Source organism: Thalassophryne amazonica, chromosome 18, assembly GCF_902500255.1.
Source record: "Thalassophryne amazonica chromosome 18, fThaAma1.1, whole genome shotgun sequence".
NCBI lineage: Eukaryota > Metazoa > Chordata > Actinopteri > Batrachoidiformes > Batrachoididae > Thalassophryne > Thalassophryne amazonica.
In genome coordinates this window covers 25,338,146-25,362,685 of record NC_047120.1, presented here as the reverse complement: position 1 = coordinate 25,362,685, position 24,540 = coordinate 25,338,146, and the positions used below count along the sequence as shown (strand labels likewise).

General features: G+C 40.1%; 1 protein-coding gene across 1 annotated transcript in view; it reads left to right on the top strand.

Moving 5' to 3' along the window:
- Positions 1-24,540, top strand: part of LOC117530481 (A disintegrin and metalloproteinase with thrombospondin motifs 14) — a 141,287-nt gene that overhangs the window by 92,821 nt on the left and 23,926 nt on the right. Inside the window, 11 exon segments of the mRNA XM_034193392.1 lie at positions 12,965-13,070; positions 14,421-14,564; positions 14,733-14,743; positions 14,746-14,864; positions 16,399-16,423; positions 16,426-16,498; positions 16,500-16,509; positions 16,634-16,785; positions 19,161-19,333; positions 19,542-19,675; positions 23,229-23,352. Coding sequence (XP_034049283.1) covers positions 12,965-13,070; positions 14,421-14,564; positions 14,733-14,743; positions 14,746-14,864; positions 16,399-16,423; positions 16,426-16,498; positions 16,500-16,509; positions 16,634-16,785; positions 19,161-19,333; positions 19,542-19,675; positions 23,229-23,352 — 1,071 coding nt within the window.

The window sequence follows — 24,540 nt, the reverse complement described above, 5'->3', positions numbered from 1 at the left end:
TTGCAAAATCAACTACCATCTGTCCTTCCTCATTCCTATCCTTGATACCATATCTACCCATTACTTCATCACCTCTGTTCCCTTCACCAACATGCCCATTGAAGTCCGCTCGTTATCACCATTCTTTCATGCTTGGGTACACTCTCCACCACCTCATCCATCAGACTGCTGAAATCTTCTTTCTCCTTCATCTCACAACCTACCTATGGGGCATATGCACTGATGATATTCATCATCACCCCTTCAATTTCCAACTTCACACTCATCACCCTGTCAGACACTTGCTTGACCTCCAACACACTTTTAACATGCTCTTCCTTTAAAATGACCCCAACACCATTTCTCTTCCTGTCCTCACCATGGTACAACAACTTGTACCCACCGCCGATGCTCCTGCTCTTACTTCCCTTCCACTTGGTCTCTTGCACAAACAATATGTCTACCTTTCTTCTCTCCATCATATCAGCCAGCTCTCTCCCTTTACCAGTCATACTACCAACATTCAAAGTCCCCAATCTCATTTCCACCCTTCTAGTTTTCTTCTTCTCCCGCTGTTTGTGGAAACGTTCTCCTCCTCTTCTTCCTCATCTTCACCCAGCAGTAGCCCAATTTTCACCAGCACCCTGTTGGGCAACAGCATCGGTGGCGGATGTTGTTAACCCGGGCCGCGACCGATCCGGTATGGAAATTCGATTCTTAGTCTGCATAGTTGGGTTGGCTTGTTTTACGCAGGATGCCCTTCCTGATGCAACCCTCCTCATTTATCCAGGCATGGGACCAGCCCTCAGAATGTACTGGCTGCACACCCCATGTGGCTGAGTTTTTATATTTCTTAATATTTTGATGTAAATGAAGTCCAAGACATATTCATTGACTTGGAAATATTCAGGTAACATCCCCTGAAAACGGGTCTGATGATGACTGATGACTTAATTATGTTATACTAACTGGGGCTTATATTTTTATTTATGTCATGTTGCTGACATTTGTTTTCACTGTCACTATAAAGGCCATAATTTTAGAAATTTGAATATAAAATAGTGTGAATTCTTCTTTTTTAAAACCCTCAAGTGACCAGTAGATCGAGAGCTTCACCTTTTGGCTCAGCTCCCTTTTCGTCACAACAGTACGGCAGAACGAATGCAACACTGCCCCCGCTGCGCCTATTCTCCGGACAATCTCACGCTCCATTGTCCCCTCAGTCGTGAACAAGACCTCGAGGTACTTGAACTTCTTCACTTGGGGCAAGACTGCATTCCCTAATAATTAGAATACTTATAGCATCAAATATGCAGAAGAACCGATGGCAATACTTTAAGACAAGTCTGAATGAACCCATTAGTCATCCTTTGTGACAATCATGAGCTATTTTCATCCTCACTCTGAGCATCAAGAATCAGTCTCAGTACTTGTGCAGCTGTAACTCTTGCTATTCTCAGTATGTTGGCCATGCTTCCTTGCGAGACAGTAACATGTAATAATTAGAGTAGGTAAATTACAATACCATCGGAAGATATAATCTCTCTAATCTATGAGCTAAATCTCATGGGTGGTCATAAGTGACCCTTCACAAGTTTGGACTATACTTGCCACACAGATTGTCCGATCCTTGAAGGACAAATATGTTGGGAAAGTGTAGTGACACGGACCCACCAAAGGGGGCGTAAATGAACGGACAATGGAAGGAGTCAAATTATAACACTTTACTGGTGTGAATGTCACAACCAAACACAGCAGAATCAGAATGTGCAACAGTCAATTAATAAAGGTGTCGTGTGGGCAGGCTCGACGATAGGAGACGCCCGTCTGGAAACGAACCGGAACCACACGATTTCCACCGCCACCTGAACCCGAGGAATACTGGAGCCGCCAAGTCCCGGAGTCCCCAGGTGGCCACTTTCCCGGCGTGTCGGATCTGGTACTGCTGGCAGAAAGCAAAAGACAGTCAAAGGGTGGGTGTGTGAACACCCAGTAACTATGGTGGGAATGCCACCTCCACCTCTCACTCAGCGCGTTGCAGCGGTCTCAGCCGAAAAGGAGCGCCGTCTTGCACAGCCTCCTCAAAAACGACCGGTTCTCCTGCAAACACTCACAATAATAGATCTCACAAAAGGGGCTGAGAGTATTACCTCCAGATGAAGATGACATCTCGGCAGTTTGGTGGAGGTGTCTTCCTGCTTTTATACCAGATGTGTTGATTAGTGACAGCTGTCACGGTGACAGCTGTCACCACGGCTTGTTCCTGAGGCGGCAGCGCCCTCTCGTGCCTGAAGCCCGCACTTCAGGCAGGGCGCCTTCTGGTGGTGGGCCAGCAGTACCTCCTCTTCTGGCAGCCCACACAACAAAATAGATTGAAAAATTCATGGTAAGAACCTTTTTTCCAATTAAAATTAGAAAAAATATATATATACCCGGGGTCATAAATGACCCCACTTGGGTGAACGCTTGGTTTACACAGTCAACTACTACTAATTCATTGGGGTGGAGAGACTTTTGCTGGAAGAATCTGATTCGCTTCTTTATAACCCCTAAGCAAACAAACAGACACTCAGCTGGGATGCTGGAGAGAATGTGGAGAAAACATGGCGGACCATGCCCACATATTTTGGTTGTGCCCTCCCATCCAGACTTACTGGAGGGAGGTGACGGAAGTTATTGATAAGGTTTTGGGTTTTAGTGTGGATGTGACATTTCTTTATCTGTATTTAGGTAATTTTTCTGAGGAATTGGACAAAGATGATGAGTATCTCCTAAAAATTCTGATGGCTGCAGGGAAGAAGGCAATCACTAAATATTGGCTTCAGAAAGACACCCCACTGTGGGAACATTTGTTGGCATGTAAAACATTTACACTTACTCGAGCAGATGACCTATTCCTTACGGCTACAAAAAGAAATTGGAGAGAGAAGGTGGGGAAAATGGTCCGCTTACATGAATGATAGAATCAACAACATAGGTTAATCAGTTATGTACTGATCGTGATGTGCATTTACTTAATGACCTCAAGTTTTCGTTTGTTTGTTTGTTTTGTTTTGTCTTGTCTTTTTTCCCTCTCTGTTTTTCTCAGTGTTCTTATTGTGACAAAAATACCATAAATAAAAAGTTACAAAAAAAAAATAAATGACCCCACTTGGTCGCTTGAGGGTTAATGTGATGTCATAAAAAAATTTAAATGTGTAAAAAAGATTACTGTAAAAAAAGTTTTTACAGTACTGTATTTCTTCTTTTCAGTACCTAAAAAAAATAAGATGCTGTTTCTCAAAATTTGAAGTTTGCAGACTGTGTGCCTCAAACACAGAACAGTGTGAGAACAGCGAGTCCAGCATGAACAAACATTTGAGCTCAGGTTCAAAAGCTTGCACTGACCTGCGTATGCTTTAAAATGACCCAAGGCTACCTGGTTTGTGTGTCACACCTTCGGTTGTTACCATAGCTACAGGTGTGTTGTGTTCATAACAAGTCGGTTTCTATGGCACCTTGTTCTGGCCTGGACCCAGCGTGGTGTCTGAGGCAGACATCACACACACCCGTCAGATCTGAGATTGTGCTGAACTCACAGTTGAGGCTGTATGTTCACATTCGCTTTGGCAAAAATTTTTTAAAATAAAATAAACAAGATTTCTGATGTCCGCCAGTCCAGATCCGGATCACCTCCAAAATTCAGTGGAGTCTTCCATGGCCTAATATCAGGGCTGGACTGGGGAAATTTTTCAGGCCGGGCATTTTTAACCAAGACCAGGCCACCACCAGGTATTGAAGGGGAAAAAAATTAAGCCTGCTGTGACAGTGTTTTTTTTTTTTTTTTTTGGTCCCTTAACCGATCAGTGTGCGCCAGGAGACACATACATTTTAACACTATAAGAAGCATTATGAAAAGTTCTCCCGAAATACAGTTATCATAGGCTTATCAAAAGTACGATCTATTGACAGTAGGTCACATTACTTTTTAGACATAATAAGCCGTCATTTCATTCAGCCTTATTACTTAAATTTAGAAATAGAAATTACATAAAAACATTTGTTATAGAAATACTGTAGGCTATACTATAAATAATATATCATTACTTGTGTGATACAATTCATCATATAAAACAAGAAATGACTGGATACAAAGGTTGAACTTTTGAAACTGCAATACACAAAAAGGCCACAAGATGGAGACAGTTGTCTATCTCACTACAAGCTACAAGTAACATCAAGGATTTTTTTTATTACCAATTTGTGTTGCTAATCAACTTAGAGAATGACTCTCAATTTAAAGTAAAATGTTAGGTATGTGAAATTATGCCAGGACTTGTGAAAATACATTTTAGACAGGGACGCCGTTATACCACGCCACCGCACTGCAGACTGTGCAAAACAGCATACCTCATATGACCGACGCACGACCGTCACACAAATAGAATAAAGAATAAAGAAACAACCTGGCGGCGACAGCATGGTTACTAGCCATGCACACCATTTGCACAGGTTACACTGCTAGGCTATGTTACGTGACTGGCAGAGTTAGCACGAACGAAAATAATATCCAACCTTAATTCATATCTGAGTGACCCAGTTAGACAGCACTTTACTTCGGACCAGAATGTCTCTCTCACAGACAGATGTCTGATTTATGAACAAGTTAGGTTGCTGTTCATCAATTAATAGCTGAAGTTAACCTTCACTTACCATCATGGCCGTAGTGGACCCCGCCTCGTCCACCTGTTGAACTTCTTCTCCGCCACTTGCTGAGGCTGCCTGCTGCAGATGTGGATGCTCCGCGTCCATGCGAAGCAAACATGTTTGTTATTTTAAGACATTTTGCAGCATCTGCCTGAAGGGCTACTCTCTTCTGATCCCTGGCTCTTTCAGCGCCACATTTCCTCTTCTTGCCACCATCCATATCGCTCGTTATCGCTCTGTCCGGCACTGGCGCACTGTGTAGCCCAACCGAGGCCCGAGATGGAGGAGTAATTGGCCTGCCCCTCACCTCATTGGTCCAGGCCACAATCAATCATGACCTAAAGGGCCGATCTACCAGTTTATGCACCAATAGGAGAGTTATATACCGATATCAAGTGTTGCCACAGTTACTTTGAAAAAGTAATCCAATTACTGATTACTAGTTCTTTTAGTTACTTTCCCCAGCTGCCCACAACAACCCTCTGCCACCTTAACATGACAATGATACTTGTTTTGCCAAAACTCATTTTATAGTCACCCTTTTTTGACTTCAATGAAAATATATATTTGTTTTATAAAAAGTAAAACAAAGACCTCTTTCTTGACCTCATATTTAACTGTTGACAGCACTGTAACAGTAAAACTTGTAATTTCTATCCTACATTGTTAATAAATGTAACTATTAAATTTTTTCTAACATTTAAATTTTCTCTAAACATTTTACTTGTCGAAATTATTATTATTATAAGTAGTATTAGTAGTTGTAGTAAAAAAAGGCTTCAAAACTGGACCTTTAATCTAGGGGTGTTGTGGGGGGGCACATCCCTGCCCCACACCCCCATTCCATCTGGATTCGCCCCTGCTTTGGTGTTTGAGCACAAAGAATGGATAACATTTATTTATGCAGAAAACGGACCAGATTTACAGGTAAGAAAGTTTTATTGTGTTTTCACATCATGTGGTCCTCAGAAAGAGAGTTTAGGTGCATTTGAGTGGAAAATAGTGTTAGTTGTTGACACGTCGTGGAGGATCAGCTGTTTTTAACGAGCAGATATGGAGCGGCTCAGCTCAGAATTCTAAATAAAGGAGAAAAAAAAAGCATAAAAATGTCTTTGTAAAGCTCAGTGCAGGTGTGCTGTTATCACCGCGCTTTAAGAGGTGAGGACGAGTCGTAGCTGCTACAAAAAAAAAAAAAAAAAAAAGCGGATGAAAAGCTCACAGCTCGCTTTACTTCGTAAAAAAAAAAAAAAAAACAAACAAAAACAAATCCGCAGGCCAGTAGGCACTCAGTGCAATATAAATGCAGTTCATTTAACATTTGTTACAAACTGTGAGTCCAAATAAATAAATGCTGGCGCATTTGACAATATCAACAAATGACTACATTCAACACACAAAGTTAAAAGTAACAGACAGAGTTTTAAATACTCCTCACCTCATCTTTGGGCACATTGTGACACAACAGCCAATGCTACTCTAGGTGGACCACTTATTTCTACGTAAACCGCCCCCCCCTAGGTAGAATTTGCTTCCCCCGCCACCAGTGGTGGGCACAGTTCCGATAATCCAATAATTATCAAAGATAACGTTTTCATTATCAGATTATCTTTTTAGATAACCTTAAAAATCATTATCGGACTAATTACCTTGCAATAAATTTTTGTCCGATAATTTTAGACCGATAACGTGGTAAATAAAGCTGAACAGCTACAAATATTTATGAAACTTAAAATCAGTTGAGCACCTACCTGTTAAATGTTTTATACCTGATGTGTAGTTCTATTCTCTACAAAACAGAGAACAGCTGCTTTAAGAAAAACCACTATCCTCCGCAGGAAAAGACACACATGACACACGTCACATTAAACGTGTTGGTTTACATAAGAATGACTCAACCAATCAGTGTTTAGCAGAAGAGGCACATTTTACCCAGAATCCTTTGCGATTTGTCTGTGTTGTTACAAAACTTCAGAATTAGTGCATTATTCAACATTAAAAGATATATGTTATATTTGAACTTTGTACAAATGACATAATTGACATTAATGGAGTTATTCTATTAGTACTCACACCAACCATAAGTCAGCATGACATTATTTTCCAAGACCTCCGCCTGACCGGGAGTGTTGTGATTGGGTAAAGAGTTCAGCTCTCTCTCTCTCTCTCTCTCTCTCTCTCTCTCTCTGTCTCTCTCTCTCTCTCTCCTCCTCTCTCTCTCTCCTCTCTCTCTCTCTCTCTCTCTTCGCTCGCTGCCTCTCACTCTCTCTCTCTCTCTCTCTCGTTCTCTCTCTCTCTCTCTCTCTCTCTCCTCTCTCTCTCCTCTCTCTCTCTCTCTCTCTCTCTCCCTCTCCCCCCCCCCCCCCCCCCCCCCCGCCCCGGTAACTAAGAGGTGTCAGTGGGTAGCAAGATGTTCAAAGACAGAAGTGTGGGCTCATTATTTGGGTCTGTTGTCACTTTTGATGCTACCACCAGTGATTGTGTTGTTAAAACTCAAATTCAGTTTGAGACAATACTGGAGCTTATCTGTAACTTCCGATACAATTTTGGGTGGTCTATCGTTTTATCTTTATCAAAGATAACTTTTTAGTTATATGATTATCTGTTATCGAAGTTAATTTTTTGGTTATCTGTGCCCACCACTGACATTTCTGCCATTTTTGTGTCTTGGTTGCTGATAAATTGCACTATTCTGCAGAAACACATTGTTGTCCACAGCCAACAACACACACAGAAACATGGCATTGTCTTTTGCACTTGCGTCATGTTGCATTGCTGAAATCTCCACCAACTTGCGTTGTTTAAGTCGCCCGGTCGTGGACATCAGTAAGGAACACCCTGTGGTTCAGCTCATCATATGTCATGTGATGATTTTAACTTACTTTGCTGTCCTCTTACACGCAGTGTGTTTGAGTTGATGTCACGTCACTGCTGCTGCAACGTCATCGCTTCACTGTGCAACGCTGTCAAAGGAGTCTTCACAAGAATGCCGCCGACATTCTCCTGAACACCTTTATCTGCCCTTCAGATAAAGGATTACGTTCCACAGCTGCTTTCATGTTTCGCTACACAAGGCATTTTTAAAATTCATTCTCCTCACACGAAAAACCACGATCCATCCTGTGCACACACTGACCATAACTAAGTGCCATCGTTGTGTTACGATGGCAAAAGCCATTTTGCTCTATGAAATAACCTGCTGCTCATTCATGACTTCCAGTTAAGCTAACATCCACGCTTCATCAGCAGCTGTCTGTCTCTGCACTCGCTGCTTTTTCCCTGCATGCAGAAGTTCTTCTGTTGGTCAGAAAGCATGATGTGATCTGAACAGCAGCAGCCACCAAGAGAAGGCCGTGAGCATGTTTCTAACTCAAAACCAAAAGCGCTGCACACCTCTTGATCGAGTCATGTTTGATGTTTGTGCTTTGCTTAATGTTTGTTGTGTGATGACTTGTCTGTGTCCGGTCACGAGGACAGGCTGGGGTTACCTCAGGACCTTCGGAATCCCGCTTTAAGGCTCCTTCACACGTAGTACGAATGAGGCCGAATGGCGCATGAAGGAGAATTTGAATGACATTCATGAAAAGTTGAGCTACATTCGAACGCCTTGTACAGCAGTTTGCACAGCTGTGTGGCCACAGCACATGCACACTACAGTCACGGTGTGTTCGCATTGGAACCCAATCGAACAGCGGGTTGAGATGAGGTTGTACTGCCATCTGACTGCAGTTGCAACATTCGTACAGCAAGTTGGATCATTTGGAATGCAGTCGAGGGAAATGTTCGAAATATGAAATATGAAAGATCACAGAGTGGGCGAGGAGCTGTCTCACCGCAGCCTGACTGCAGCCAAGACAGCCGGAACGACACCCCAGCAGTCGAAACAGTCCGGACGGGGCAGCCACCACAGACTGCAGACAAATGGCATGGGTGGGTACAGATGATGTGGACTGCACCTGCATGACACAACTCCCTGTCCTAAATGAGACCGAGTGCAACAAGCATGGCAAGCAACACAAATGGTCATTGGGTGTGTCATGTGCACCCCCCCCCAAGCAACATGAACAACCATAGAGTGTATCATGTATTCCCCCCGGGCAGTGGCACACTTCCGATAATTATCAAAGATAATGTTTTATTATCAGATTACGTTTTTAGATAAATTGATAAATTTAAAAGCCATCATCAGACTAATTATCTTCCGATAAATTACCATCCAATAACTTTTAGACCAATAATGTATTAAACTAAGCTGAACAGTGCAAAATATTTTTAAAACTGTTGAGATCTACCTGTTAAAAGTTTCCTAATAAACATGTTGTTCTATCCTCTGCAAACAGAAACCATTCTATTATCTGTAAGCAAAGGAGAACTGGTGATCAAAAAAAAAAATCATTTCCTTTAACACCATGCTAATATAATTGCAATGTCACCAAGTCATCCAGAGGCATACATGTTTAACTTATGGTTAAAATTTTAACCACTCATTTTAGACAAGTTATTTAAAATTATTGTCATGTCTGAAGTTTATAAAGTGAAAATATCAGATATATGTTTTCGTTTTAAAGTAATGTGCTAATTTTTAAGGTTTTGTGAGCACATGCTGTGCCAGGCAGCAATGCATTATGGTAGCATAGGTAATCTCAGACATTCACGACAGGACAGATGCATTTCAGACACTCTGTTCAGGTCCACAGATAACAGCATAAACTCTAGTGCCTAAAATTCTCGTGAATATATTCTCTGGGTTTATAGACATTAGTGTATTTGCGTTTGTTAAATTCCACGCATCTTAAATGTAGCAGACACGGATTATCTGGAATTTTGTTTGACATTTTTTCAAGGCCGCTACTGCCATTTACTGGCCAGATGTGTTCATGGCAGTATTAAACGTCTGGGTACATGGCTGCTCTCAAAGTGTTGGTATTGTCCATTGTCCAGGCGCTTTTTGTGTGCATATATTTGTTAACTTTGTATTCTAAAACTACGGTTAGAAGTAATTCCGACTCCTTATCGGTCCACACGAATGAGGTTGGCGCCATGTTTTTAGTTTTTGTGGAAGTGACGACAAGAGAATAAGGCTCCTGATTGGATAGAATTTTAATCAGTACCGCCACCCAAAGGTTTGGCAAACTAATTACAACACATTTATACGGTTCGATGTGGATGGATTTTTTTTTTTTAAACGACATAGTGTGGATGAAGTTTTTCCCCAAACTGAAAGGGTAAGATATTCGATTTTACAAATACCCGACAACGTGTGTACATGGCCTTATGTCTGTGAAAGGCACTATATAAATACATTTACTTACTTACTTACTAATATTGAGTGCACGTTTTACAACATCATAAAAGTTTTAAAACATGCAATTGCGATGACACTTCCAGGGCTCCGTAAAATGCCTGTTTTTACAAATAAAAATGGAATATTTTACAAAAGCACATTTATCTTTAAACCAACACACGTCACATTAACGTGTTGGTTTACATAATGGATTACTGAATCAATCACTGTTTAGCACTTTTACCCAGAATGCTTTGCTGTCTGTGTTGTTACAAAACCTCAGAATTAGTGCCTTATTCAACATTAAAAGATATGTTATATTTTAACTTTGTACAAATGACAGAATTGACATTAATGGAGTTATTCTATCAGTATTTCAAAAAAACCATAAGTTAGTATGACTTTATTTTTCAAGACCACTGCCTGACTGGAGTAGTAAACTTGATAGGGAGCTGGTTTTATGGTTGCTCTTGGTGTGCCTCTGTGGTAGGAGCGCTGTTGTAAATAAGAGCTTCCAGCAGGAGCAGAATGTTAAAAGAAAAATGTTTATGATTAATAAATAGCTGATTTTTGTGGGTCTCTTACGATTTGTCTGTGCTGCTTCTTGCAGGGGACCAGCATAATCAAACATTCTTGCTTATTCTTTAGGTCTTTTACTGCTTTTGATGCTTTCAAAAGCGATCGTGTTTAAAATCAATTATAGCTTTTTAGTAACTGCAATGTCCCATAGACAACACCGGAATTTATCGGTTATCGATTATCTGTAACTTCTGATACATTTTTGAGTGGTTTATCGGTTTATCTTTATCAAAGATAACTTTTCAGTTATCTTATTATCTGTTATCGAAGTTAATTTTTTGGTTATCTGTGCCCACCACCTGCCCCCGGGCAACATGAATGACCATTGGGTGTGTTGTGTGGCCTCTGATGAGCAACACGAACGGCCATCAGGTGTGTCATGCCCCCCCAACCAACACAAATGACCATCAGGTGTGTCCGTGTGTGCCCCCCCTCCCCCATCAAGAATGCCGTCCGAGTGTGTTTTGTGGCTCCCCCAAGCAGCATGAATAGCGACCAATTTGACCGTACATCAGCGAATGCCACACAAATGGTGTCTGACTTTGCCTGATCCATTCAGGCCGGCTTCATGCCACATTCTGGGTATTCGGGGCAGTCCTGCCCTGCCAAATGATTTAAATCAACTTCACCAGCCGATATCTGGTTTAAATCCAATTTTAAGCTTTTTAGAACCATTTAAAAACAAATTTTCTTTAGATTAGAAATTTTGATGTCAATGGATGCGACACTTAGAACCAATCCACCAAAATGCCCGCTTCAGCTGAAGATATATGCACGTATTTGCGTGTCCAAATCTTGTTAACGTGTAAATAACTGAATAGTTGGGAGAGAAATGTTAGCTGAAAATAATTTCAATAATGGCAGTGTTAGAATGAGAAATTAGATCACAAAGTCTGTTGTGGCTTTGGAGAGGCTCACGTACTTGCAGCATTGTCAGAACATGTATTCATATATTATGACACGTCATTGTGTAAATTAAAGTCCTTACTTATGAGAATCTGGTTAAATGTTCTAATGTAAATTTTAATGATAAATTAAATTACATTTCTAAATGAAGGCAATGGGAAAGTAATTTAGAATCCAGCCTCAGTGTATCGTGACCTACACAAAAATGAATGATAGCCATCCCATGGTGGTAGCTATAGCCAAGTAGGGGTCAATGAAGAATTACACAGAGGTCAAAATTTAAAAATGCTCCAATCACATTCAAAACTACATCACATTATTTGTCTGATCAGACAATTTCAACAAAGTATAGTTTGGACTATCTATGACCGAATGTTCTGGAGTTATGGGGTAAAAACAGCAAAAATGGTGACAAAGGTCAGTTTCAGTTTGTACAGGGGTCAAACGTTGCTCCAATTTCAGTAAAAGAAATGATGCAAATTATTGTTTGGGTTAATAGGGTTCTAATAAGGAATAGTTTGCACCATCTGTCATGCTTAGTCGTCACGTTACAGGATAACATATGTCACCTGTCATAGAATCCAATGGACGTCAACCTTGTTTGACCTTTACTTTGGAGACCAAACATTCAACACAGTCAAAACTATTCCATTTATTCATCCTTTTATTTCAACCAATAATTTGTATAATTTTTTACTGAAATTGGAGCAACTTTAACTTTTGACCGCTATACAAACTGAAACTGACATTTCTCACCATTTTTGCTGTTTTACCCATAACTCCAGATCACTCCATCAGAGATACCCCAAACTATACTTTTTGGAATTGTTATGATCAGCCAAATAATGTGATATAGTTTTCAATGTGATTTGAGCATTTTTAAATTTTGACCTCTGTGTAATTCTTCATTGACCCCTACCTGGCTACAGCTACCACTCTGGGATGGCTATCATACATTTTTGTGTAGGCCATGGTACACTGAGGCTGGATTCTAAATGTCATTTAGTCACCTTAAGTGGTACTGCAACCCTGTTTGGCCCATGGACTAAGTATATAAATGAGTTATAATATGTGACAAACCGCAGAGCCAAGTGAAAGAGATATTTACGTGAATGGGTTTTAACGAGCCGGTTCTGTGACACATTTGCCATCAATATGTGCTGATGCTTCCTGGTGCAGAAACTGATGTTATTCTGTTGAGCCACTTGATGGCGCTCTATTGCATGGGCACGTTATCATTATTTATTGTTCAGCTGGTAAAAGTTATGCTTTTTTCCAGAAACTGTATCAGCTTTTATGTAAAACAAATATATTAACCTTTATGCAATTTACCAATAATTTTTGTTTTAATTTTCAAAACTGATACTTTGAGGGATACCACAAAATAGTCCTTTTACTGCATATTATGCAGTAACAACTGAATTACACTGCATGATGATGACTGTTGATCTCTGAAGACCTCAGGTTTGCATTAAGATGATGTCATGACATTTATCTTGATCCTTGATTATTAGGGCTCTTCCTGTTGCCTAGGTTATGCTCCAGTGACGGGGATGTGCCACCCGCTGCGGAGCTGCACTCTGAACCACGAGGATGGATTCTCCTCTGCCTTTGTGGTTGCTCATGAAACCGGCCACGTGTGAGTGATGGTGGAATGGCAAAAGCATCGGAAGAGCCTGACTCGATTGTACTGCGTTGCACTAAAAGCACGTGGTTCCGGATGGTAGTTCAAATCCGTAATCAAAGAGTGTTTTAAAGGCCGTTGTTGTTGTTTTTTGCAGCTACTCATGGTCAACAGCATCTTCAGCAGCATTATTGGAATGTTTTTGAATCTGTGATGCGGTTAGTAGTAAAATAGATGCTGGATGCACTCACTTTGCCCACAAAAAGTTCAGTTACTGTCTGAAAACAAAGTGCAAGCATTGTCCCATACACACATACATGGTGTGGGTATGGGACAATGTGGTACAATGTTATATGGAGTGCAGGATCTATACAATCTGCCAAGATGATTTTGAAACAATCTATTTTCTTCCATAAGCTATACTATGTTCAAGTAAAAGTAGTTTCACTTGGCAACTGATGACCAAACTAGAGCGCCGCGTTCGTAGCACAAACCATAAACCAACACTAGTTTCCAATTCCAAAAATTTTTACCTTGGAAAAAATTTTCAAAGTGAAAGTTCAGTTAGAAGTGACTTTTCAGAAGCTAAAATAACATACAAAATATAGATCAAAAGGGCTTTTCAATGTTAAAATCAAATATCCGCTAAATCCCCAATACAGATCAGATGCAGATCAAACTTAGTCTATTCATTGAGAGTGCTCGTTTGCACCTCATTGTCACAAATAAGAGTGATTGAGGCACTTTTGATTGAGATATAATGCAAAATATACACCAAATGGGCTTTTCAATATTAAATTAAAATGTCTACAAAATTCACAGTCTGGCTCAGATCTCAAACTTTGTCAGGTGATAGTGAGTGCCAGTCTGCACCTCACTTTCAAATATGAGAGTGATTGGGGCACATTTGATTAAGATATAACGTAAAATATACATTAAATGGGGTTTTCAATGTTAAATTTAAATGGCCATAAAATCTGTAATTTGCATCAGATCCAGAGCAACTTTGTCATTCAATAAAGGATACCATCCTACATATGAAAATATGAAAAAAAATCTTTTTTGACAGAGATGAATTTTTGTAAAATCATTCAATGATAAAGATAGGGTTTTTTTACAATTTTCAAAGATTTAACCTGACTTTGACCTATGACCTTGAAAATTGAATCAGTTCTTGCCTATCAAGATATGAGTCCTGCACTGGATCATCATCCCAGTGTTTTAGTTCTTTCTCCAGTTCCTTTATTTGAAGAGGTTTTGTTCTTTATGAATAAAATGACCTCGCAAATCTGCATTTCATTTTCCTAACATCCTGTTTATCCCATTTTTTTCCACTTTCCATCCATTTCTGGGTGTTGTCATTAGGTTAGGAATGGAGCATGATGGTCAAGGGAATCGCTGTGCTGATGAGACCAGTATGGGCAGCATCATGGCACCACTAGTCCAAGCAGCGTTCCACCGCTACCACTGGTCACGGTGCAGCAAGCAGGAGCTCAACAGATACATTCAGTAAGAGTCACTTCTCTTTTCACTCATTATGTGTGAAACATACATCACCACATTTATAGGAACCAGCCCAATGTGTCATTGTTTTCATACGTTACTGCATAACGTGTGTTTTATGTTCTTCCAAGATGATGGACATAATGTGACCGAGCTGTTTCTAATGTTTTTCAGCTCTTATGACTGCTTCTGGATGATCCGTTTGAACACAAGTGGCCCAAACTTCCCGAGCTCCCTGGGATAAATTACTCAATGGATGAGCAGTGCCGCTTTGATTTCGGTGTTGGGTACAAAATGTGCACTGCTGTAAGTCAGTAACACCTACATAATCTCTATTATAACATTGTTGTTTTATTTATTTGTCTGATTTAAGTTATGGAAGGTCCTGAGTTCTCTTTATAGAGTACTGAAAACACAAATGCAAAAATTGCTACAATAGACAGCGAAAGGATATGAAAAACCAAATACAGGAATAAACTTCAGCACATAATGGTTTTAAAGATTTTTACATGCCATGAAATAGAATGGAGAGATTTCTAAAATGCTGTATTCACAGGTGTGACTTTCGTACAGAAAAATCACACATTCATTCTTAATAATAATAATAATAATAATAATAGCTGTTGATATAGGGCTTTCCTAGGAAACAATAGAGTAAACAGAATAATCTCCAGTAATAAAGTAAACAACAATAATAAAAATACTACAACAATGCACAAAATCTCAAATTAAACAGCTGAACAAAATCATATGCACTCATGCTTGTATTGTAGTATTTCCAACGCTGTGGCCCAGAAATCCATGTTCATCTTCATCAACTATCATCCAGTATGTTGTTCAATGCATGTTATTGTCCAGCTTGCTTATTTTTAGAGTTTAAAAGTCATTTAGTTACACACACAGGTTGAGGGCTTCCTGCAAAAAAATCATCTGTTTCCATCTCCTTCCATGGCCATCTGAAAATTAATTTTTTTCCAAACTGTGTCAAAAAACATTTAATATGTTCTTCAATGCACAATGATTTCCCCATCTTATTTTTGGAATTTAAAACACCTTATGTTAAGTAACAGCACACACTGTGGTGTTCACATGTGCTACTGAGCTCCTGTCCAATTCACCCCAGGAATGCTGGGTTAAAAGTGAGTTACACATACAGAAATATATATATTTTCTGTATGTGTATGATGGACTTGATTTTACACTGTGATAGAGTATATTTAACTCTCTTTGGACTGGGATCAAATGTTATCCTGGCAGAGTAAATTTTACTTTGCACAATTAGGCCAGTGACTGGTTTCTCAGTGATGGATGGTATTAGTGTACTGTCCACAGAGAAGCAAAACTTGTCCACCACTTTTCCTCTTTTCAGGACCATAGACTGGGATTTTGCTGGTTTAAATCTCATTCTTGCCCAAGAAATGAGCTTGACCAGGCCTTACAGGATCCACCTACATCCAGGCACTGATGTGGTGGTCACTGTCAGGTTGTCCATAAAGGTTCTGATAGGTGATATACATAGATTCCTTTTCAAGAGGCATTTTTGACAGGTGCAACTATACACCAGACGATACTATAACTTCATATGGACATAAAGTAGACATTCTTACAGACTTAATGCACATATTATGGATAAAATAGAATATGCCCAGTCAGGGAAAAATTAGTTTGAAAGATTTCAAAGATGGCTGCAGATATATTATATTTATGATATAAGCTAAGAATTTATCTGTTCCCTGTGTTGATACAGAAAAATGGTAAAAAAGTGAGACGCACACTTGTGTATTTATGTACTCACCAAAAAATAAAAATTGAAAGTCAGAAATTCTTTTTCCTTGTTTAGTTTCGAACCTACGATCCTTGCAGGCAACTTGGTGCAGCCACCCTGAAAACCAGTACTTCTGTAAAACCAAAAAAGGCCCTCCGGTGGATGGAACAGAGTGCACCAGGAAAGGTAGGAAATGTCGCGCTCTTTCATAATCTGTATAATGAAGTGGATTTCTTTGGGGTTGCAGAGGAAAAAATGAACGGTTTCTATCTGTCAAAAAGTTTTGTGTCCAATCTTTTTCAAATTGCAGTGGTGCTTTAAGGGTCATTGTATCTGGAGGACCAGCCAGGAGCCTCTGGGCCATGATGGGAATTGGGGATCCTGGTCCAAATTTAGTCCTTGCTCCAGGACATGTGGAGGTGGAGTTCGGTCCCGCAACAGACACTGCACCAACCCCCGTGAGTGCTGCAGGGAATAAGTCAAGAATGACTTTAAAAATTGTGATATTGTTTGTGAGCTGAAGGGTTCCGTTTCCATTAGACAGTAACATACAGTGTATATATATATATAATATTATATATAAAAATCCGGGTCCTGTCATTTTCATGCAAATCAGGTGGTTGGTTGTGAGCATAACATCACAATTTGTATGTATATTACTCCTTCTAATTAAACCCCCAAAGCACCCACAAAAAGTGCTGTAATTCCTGAACATTAATCAAACTGGGCATCAAAATGATAACATTAAATCTGAAAATTTGTCCATTGTTAGCTGTTTTCCTTTCTATTTTGTTGAATGGCTGAAATATCAATAACACTATCAATATCAAATATTGATGACCTAACTTTGTTTTGGATGGCCATCTTCTGTATTGTCACTACCAAGATATCCAATGGCAAAATCAGCACCATCCAATCAGAGAATAAAACAACTGCTGCATTGAATGGGGTTTGGAATATCTACCTTCCATGTTTGTAGTTATTGGTGTAATAGGCTGGCCTGGTAAATCAGACCCATAATTAACTTTGCGAATAAATTCGCATTGTGAAAGTGTCTGGTCCCATTCACGGCTGTTTCCTGTCAGCTGAAAACAGGCAGAGCGAATCCCAGCTGGTTTATCTCACATGGGTCGGTTTTATTTGACAACTTATTGATGAGTGCCAAAGATCCACTGGTCTCAAAAAACAAAACAAAACAAAAAAAATCCAAGATGGCTGCTGCTGTTATGAAACGATTATTTGAAAAACTCTCCCTTCTGTTTTGAACGGCCTGAACAATATTGAATCTGAAAAGAACAGTAAACGGCTGTAAAAGCCTTCCTTTGTAAAGAAAATGTGTTTGCCTTAATGCCAACTGCACATTTGTTGATGCTATAAAGATAATGAACACTAGAAGGGGCTTCGATCTTTGCGGTATTTTTGGCCGCCATCTTGGGGAAGGGATGTCACAAATAAGAAGGGTTTTTCAAATAGTTTTCAACCTCACCCAGAAAATGTCACAGTGTCCATTGATGTTCAAGTTTCACTCTCCCATCACAGAAAAAGGTCTCATTGAGTCTCCACAAACCTTTGTTTGCAGGTAAAGCCGAAAACTGTCTAAAGAGTCCTCGTATGGACCCACCACTGTACTGACAGTAACACCAAGATCCACAACTCAAGTCAATAACAGCCAAAAAGTTTTATTGCATAAAAACCCGCCATCTAATGGCTGTGGCAAATGCTACAAAGATACAAATAGATGTTGTTTAGATGTTTCTTTTATCCGGTGCTGGGTACAGCTAACCGAAAAGTTAGCGTCGATAAACATTAAACCACTAACTGAAAAGTTAGCTTTTAGGACACTAGCCCAATAAACGGCTAAAAAATTTAATGCATGTTACCGCTAACCTTTAGTATTGACTCGTCGCGGCCACTGTCAGCTACTGATAAGCCAGTTTCGAGTTTAAACGCCGCAGGGGCTGCTGGGTATTCCCAGGATCACAAACACAAAACAAATGCACAACAAATAAGCCCAAACACAGTCATCTTTATCAAAAGCAGTAAACTGCAGTATTAGAAGTCACAGTTTATCTCTATATTATATATTTATAAACTGTTAACAGCACTATGGCTCACTTGTATTGCGTTCATAGACACAAAACAAATCATGAAAAATAAAGAAATAGAAATACTGACATTTGAGCTGCTTACATACCATTTTCGTCCACAGTGTATCTTCTTTCGGCTCTATGTTGCAACAACAGCAGCTTGTGCGGTTTGACCTGTGAATCTGAAGTGTTAGCTAGCTCTCTGCATTCATAAACAGGAACTAACGTATGATTTTAGGGATTACAAATGTTTTGACCATCAAATTTACTCACCTTACCAGCAAAAAAAATCTTAGGGACTGAAAGTTAGCGGAACTAAATTTAGCGGAAACTAATTTGTTCGCTGGTGGTTTTCAAAGTTAGCGAAAGAACTAATCCGTTAAGGAAAACATTAGCTTCACTAATCAGCGGTTAGCAGATTAGCAGAACTGTGCTCACCAGTGCTTTTATCCAAAGTGAGTTAAGTGTTTGCTTTTGTTTGTAGAGGATTGAGATGCTTTTATACAAGCAGTTCTTTCCTGTTAGCAAAAGTTATAACTGTGCATTTGTTACAAAACTTTTAACAGGTGAGTGCTAAACTAATTTTAAAAATGCTTGTCGCTGTTCAGCTTTGTTTATCGGTTTAAAAGTTATCGGACAAAGATTAATCGGAAGATAATTGGTAAAGGTAAATCCTTAGTGTTGTGGGTGCAGTGATGTGTGGTACTAGATGTACGCAGTTTCACCGAGGTTGGTTTTCTCATCGATCAGGCCTGCCTACGGAGGACGAGATTGCCCCGGTTCTGCTTTTGACTATCAGATGTGCAACACAGAGGAGTGTGCAGGGCCTTATGAGGACTTCCGTGCCCAGCAGTGCATTCAGAGGAGCAACAAGTACCACAACAATGTCAAGCACAACTGGCTGCCATATGAGGATCCAGATGGTACGTCCGCACTTGCAGGTTCCCACATGAGGCATAACATGCACAACTTGAGACAAAGTCTGGTCTATACTGCATATTATCATGGTAGGTGGCGCTCACAGAATAATATGAGGCACCTGTCCAGCAAATGTCCTGCAAAACCTTCATGTGAAATTTGCCTATATTTTTACATAGTTCTTCTCAAGATGTTTGGATGTGCGTGTTATAGAGGCCAGAAAGTGTGAGCTGAGCTGCAGGTCAAAGGAAACCGGGGAGGTGGTGTTCATGAACCAGGTGGTGCATGATGGGACACGCTGCAGCTACTCCGACCCGTTCAGTGTGTGCGCTCGAGGAGAGTGTTTGGTATGTGCCTGCATCAAGCACCCTCACAAGCATGCACCATTATCCTGACGTGCATTTTAAAGAGGATCCATTTTCCACATGAATAATTCACATCATATTTTTTTCGCAAAACTTCCATGATTGAAAAGAACATCTGTATTTATATTCTTGTAATTTATCTCAGAAGGAAATTGTGTTAAACTATTGTTTGGTAATGAACTAAATTTTAGCATAGTGGTGCAGCTTAGCGAAAATTTCCATAAAAATTGTTCATTTTGTGATAAAGCATGGAATTTGGCACACATATTTTAAATTAACTAATGTTATTTTCAGATGAGCTACAGGGGTCAAAATTTAAAAATGCTCTAGTCATGTTGAAAACTATACCACATTATTTGTCTGATCATAAAGATTTGAAAAAGGTATAGTTTGGACTATCTATGACGGAATTCCATGGAGTTATGGAGTAAAAACAGCAAAAATGGTCACAAAGGTCAGTTTCAGTTTGTACAGGGGTCAAGAGTTGCTCCAATTTGGTAAAAAAAAATTATGCAAATTATTGATTGGGTTAATAGCATTTTAAAAAGGAATAGTTTGCACTGTGTGTCATGCTTAGTTATCATGTTACGAGCAGTGCTTAATTTGTAAAGTGGGAGGTCCCGGAGCACAGACGATGGGTGGCTCGGGTGCAGAAAAAAAAAGCCCCCCGGCTTGCGAACAAATTCCTCAGTGGTCCCTCGTTTATCGCGGGAGTTACATTCTCCGCGTTCTCCGCATTCACACCGGGCACGATGCGAGCGACTGCAGCCACAGGTTGCCATGTAATCCCTATGTAATGACGCGTTTTGGTGCCAAACCGCGCAGCGTGACATGAGTGAAGCGATTTTGAGCGTTTTACGCGTTTGTAGCGTGATATTGCGTCGCATCACGTCGTGTTGCCCTCCTCCCCAAGTTGAAAAATCTGAATTTTTTCATCTTGTCGCGTCTGAATATGTAGTGACGTGGAGATGTCTGGAGTTTGACTGAAGATGTGAACATGTCCTGTATCTGGTAGCAGCCTGTGAGCAGGACTTATGTCTCTTTTGTCCTTCATTTCACAATTATGACAGAGTTTTTGGAGCGAGCAGCAGCACCACAGCAGCGGGAGCGGAGTTTCTTTTCTTTTTTTTTTTTTTACGTGCGCGCGCGAGGGAATCATCCATGGAGATTATTTACTTATTTACTACACAGATGTATAATAAAGCAAATGGTGACTTATTTCTAAAACAATCATGACAGAGTTTTTGAGCGAGCAGCAACCCCACAGCAGCGGGAGCGGAGTTTCTTTTTCTTTTCTTTTTTTTACGTGCGCGCGCGAGGGTCCATGGAGATTTTTACTTATAACTACACAGATGTATAATAAAGCAAATGGTGACTGGTTTCTAAACACAATTATGACAGTTTTTTTGGGAAAGAGCGAGCTGCAGCAAGAAGCGGAGTTTCTTTTTTTTTAATTGTTTACATGTGTGCGCGTGAACACGACACTTGGTCCTCAAACTGGGTCCCACAGAGGCGGAAGGACCGCTGAAAGCGGCCGTCATCCAGATGCAGCTCCTGCAGCAAATAATGATACTCTCTGTATTGGGAGCTTTTCACCAACAACTTGCTCCGTGTGATCAAGGTCCATCATGATGACTTGACGCCGAGCGGAATGGAAGCTCCTCCTATTTGATGACGCACTGGGGCGAATGTTCGCAGCGAAAGTCCACCCAAGCAGAGCGACACACTGGACGAAGGAGGCGCGTCCGTCACCACGCGACCCCCGTGAATTTGTAGCGTCTGATCGCACCCGGTGTGAACGCGTCGGAAATCCGTGTAGTAGCGCTATTTTTACACTTATATAGATGTTTTAAGGCTGTAAAACCTCACTACACACTTTTCTCAAACAGGCTAACATTGTCTCACTTTTCTCTTGTGTAAACACTCTCTTTTTCTTCTGGGTGAGAAGATAAACAGACACACGCAAAACACAATGCACGGCTCTCCCTTCACTCACTGCCTCCGGGGGTACGGATTCGGGACTCGCAAAGAATCCAAGTCCTCTCTCGGTGGCCACGGAGCTCTGCGGCTATGGTCAACATCCAGATCAAAACAGCGAGCGTAGCCTCTGGACCTGTTGCCAGATTTGGCGCAATTCCGCACAGCAGACAGGAGGGCGGCGGTGTGACTGGCAGTGAGAGCAATCGCGGTGATTTTTTTTTTATATTTTGTTAGTCAAGAGAGGTGGCGGATCATGGATCCAGTATAAATAGCTGGCGGAGCCAACGTCAGAGGTTCCGGAGCGCGCGTCAGAGGTTCCGGAGCGCACGTCCGAGGTTCCGGAGCGCGCTCCGGCTTGCTCCCCCTCAAATTAAGCCCTGGCTACGAGGTAACATATGCCATACGTCATAGAATCCAATGGACGTCAACCCTGTTTGACCTTTACTTTGGAGACCAAACATTCAGCACAGTCAAAACTATTCCATTTATTAATCCTTTTATGTCAACCAATAATTTGCATCACTTTTTAACAAAATTGGAGCAACTTTAACTTTTGACCCTTGTACAAACTGAAACTGATCTTTGTCACCATTTTTGCTGTTTTCCCCATAACTCCAGAACATTCAGTCATAGATAGTCCCAACTATACCTTTGGATCATTATGATCTGACAAATAATGTGGCATAGTTTTCAACAAGTTGGAGCATTTTAAAATTTGACCCCTTGTAATTCTTTATTGATCCCTGTTGCTCATAGAGGTCAGCTCCAGGATGGTTCCATATCTGAAAATAAACACTAGTTAATTTAGAATATGTGTGCCAAATTCCATGCTTTTATTACAAAATGAACAATTGTTTGCTGTGCCGGCCCACTAGAAAAATCTGAAGAAGCAGGGATGATTAATTTGGAAATACTGTATGTTCTGGTTTATTAATATTTAGCTGATAAACAAAGGAAGATTATGACCAGAATTAAGTGTCGCAGTCGTATAAGATCACAATATAAAATCTTCATTGCTTTCCATCACCTTTGGATTATTTCAATGTCAAACACACAGAAAGAAGAAGAAAACCTGAAGATTTGCATGTTTTAAAATGTGTTTGACGTCAACCCCAGACAATGTACAGTAGGTCACTGTTCAGTCCTTTCATATATTTGAGATATGGTATTGAGATCTGAACAAAAAACAAATAAGCCAAATTTGCAAGCAAAAATATACAACCTCCCTCAGTGACCTTCAGCCACAATGGTGCCAACATGATCTGATTTAATAAATGCAAAGGAAATACGATACAATCACACGAGATCCATCTGTGTTTGTCTAGATGCTTGCCTTGGATGTTAACGCTTTCATTGTTGCGAGTCAGCGACTTCATGTTTTGGCTCCGTTCCTGTTATGTCTGAGTGTGTTTCCAGTCTGCATCATCTCCTGGCAGACAGCAGGGTATCACACTACGCGTGTGACGTCTCCTCGTCTGGAATCATCTCCCGTTTGAGGAATCTAATCTGCGTCACACTCAGACGGCACTGACCCACTTGTCTCTGCTCCTCACAGCACGTCGGCTGCGACAAGGAAGTCGGCTCGTACAAACAGGAAGACAAATGTGGAGTGTGTGAGGGGGACAACTCCCACTGCCGAACCGTGAAGCTGACGCTCACCAAGACGCCAAAAAAACACGGTAATTGGAATGACACTCTTTCCGTTGCACATCTTGGCCTGACGTGTGCTTTTTTTTCCAATGTGGCTAAAATTATTTGTGTTGATCGTCCCAAAAATGTATGAAAGGACACGACTGCAGCAGTTTGAAGGTTGTGTGCAGCTTTGGAGAGCAGGGATGATTGACCAAAATCATTTAAATTGATAATAATACACTCACAGAAATATTTAACCCTAATTTAAGATTTATGTAATTTTATTACATGGCAAATTCCCATTTACTTATTATGTTACCTATACAAGATAAATTGCATAGGTAACGTAATTATTATGCAATTCAAACAATATACTTTATGTATTTTAAATAAATACTGTCATTATTATTGATTTAGAGTAATTATATTTTTTAATACTAAATACATAAAACTGAGGATTATGCATTTCAAATAAATAGGATTTATTACAGTAATGAATATGCATCATGTAAGGTTTATTTGGTAGGTTTATATTAAAATTACCTTAAAAAGTAAATGTGAATTTGGCATTAATAAAATTACATAAATCTTAAAGTTAGGGTTAAATATTTCTGTGAGTGTAATTTATAATAAAATAACTAATCATTTAATTATTGAAACATAAAGATGGTCCTTAAATCAAAAATGGAAAAAGAGTCATAATAGTTCATATTAAAACAAGCAAAAATTAATAAATATTAAAAAAAAAAAAAACCTCCTGAGACGTGACAGTCCATGAAATTAGCAAAAAAAAAAAAAAGAGGGAAATATTTAAGCTTCAATACACCTTGCAGTGTGTGGGCAGGTGTGTGTGTGGGGGGGGAGGCGTTTGCACACCAGTGATAAGTTAAAGGGACCTGGGACAAATGGCAGGACACACCTGGGACAGCGGCATCTGTGCCAGGACAAACTTTATTTATTTAATTATTTTTACTAAGTTTCATGAAAATTGGTTAAAAAAAAAAAAAATCTCTGTATCATTATAAAGACACACAGCAGACCTTCGATTATGACTGAAAGTGCCCAAAAAATGACACAAAAGGGAAGCAAAGACAGTGACAGACACAACTATTAAACATGGGCCACCAGGGATCCTGTTGAGAAGAACGCTGTCAAAAAATACAGATAACTTTCACATGAAGGTTTTGCAGGATATTTGCTGGACAGGTGCCTCGAACTCAGCCACATGGGGTGTG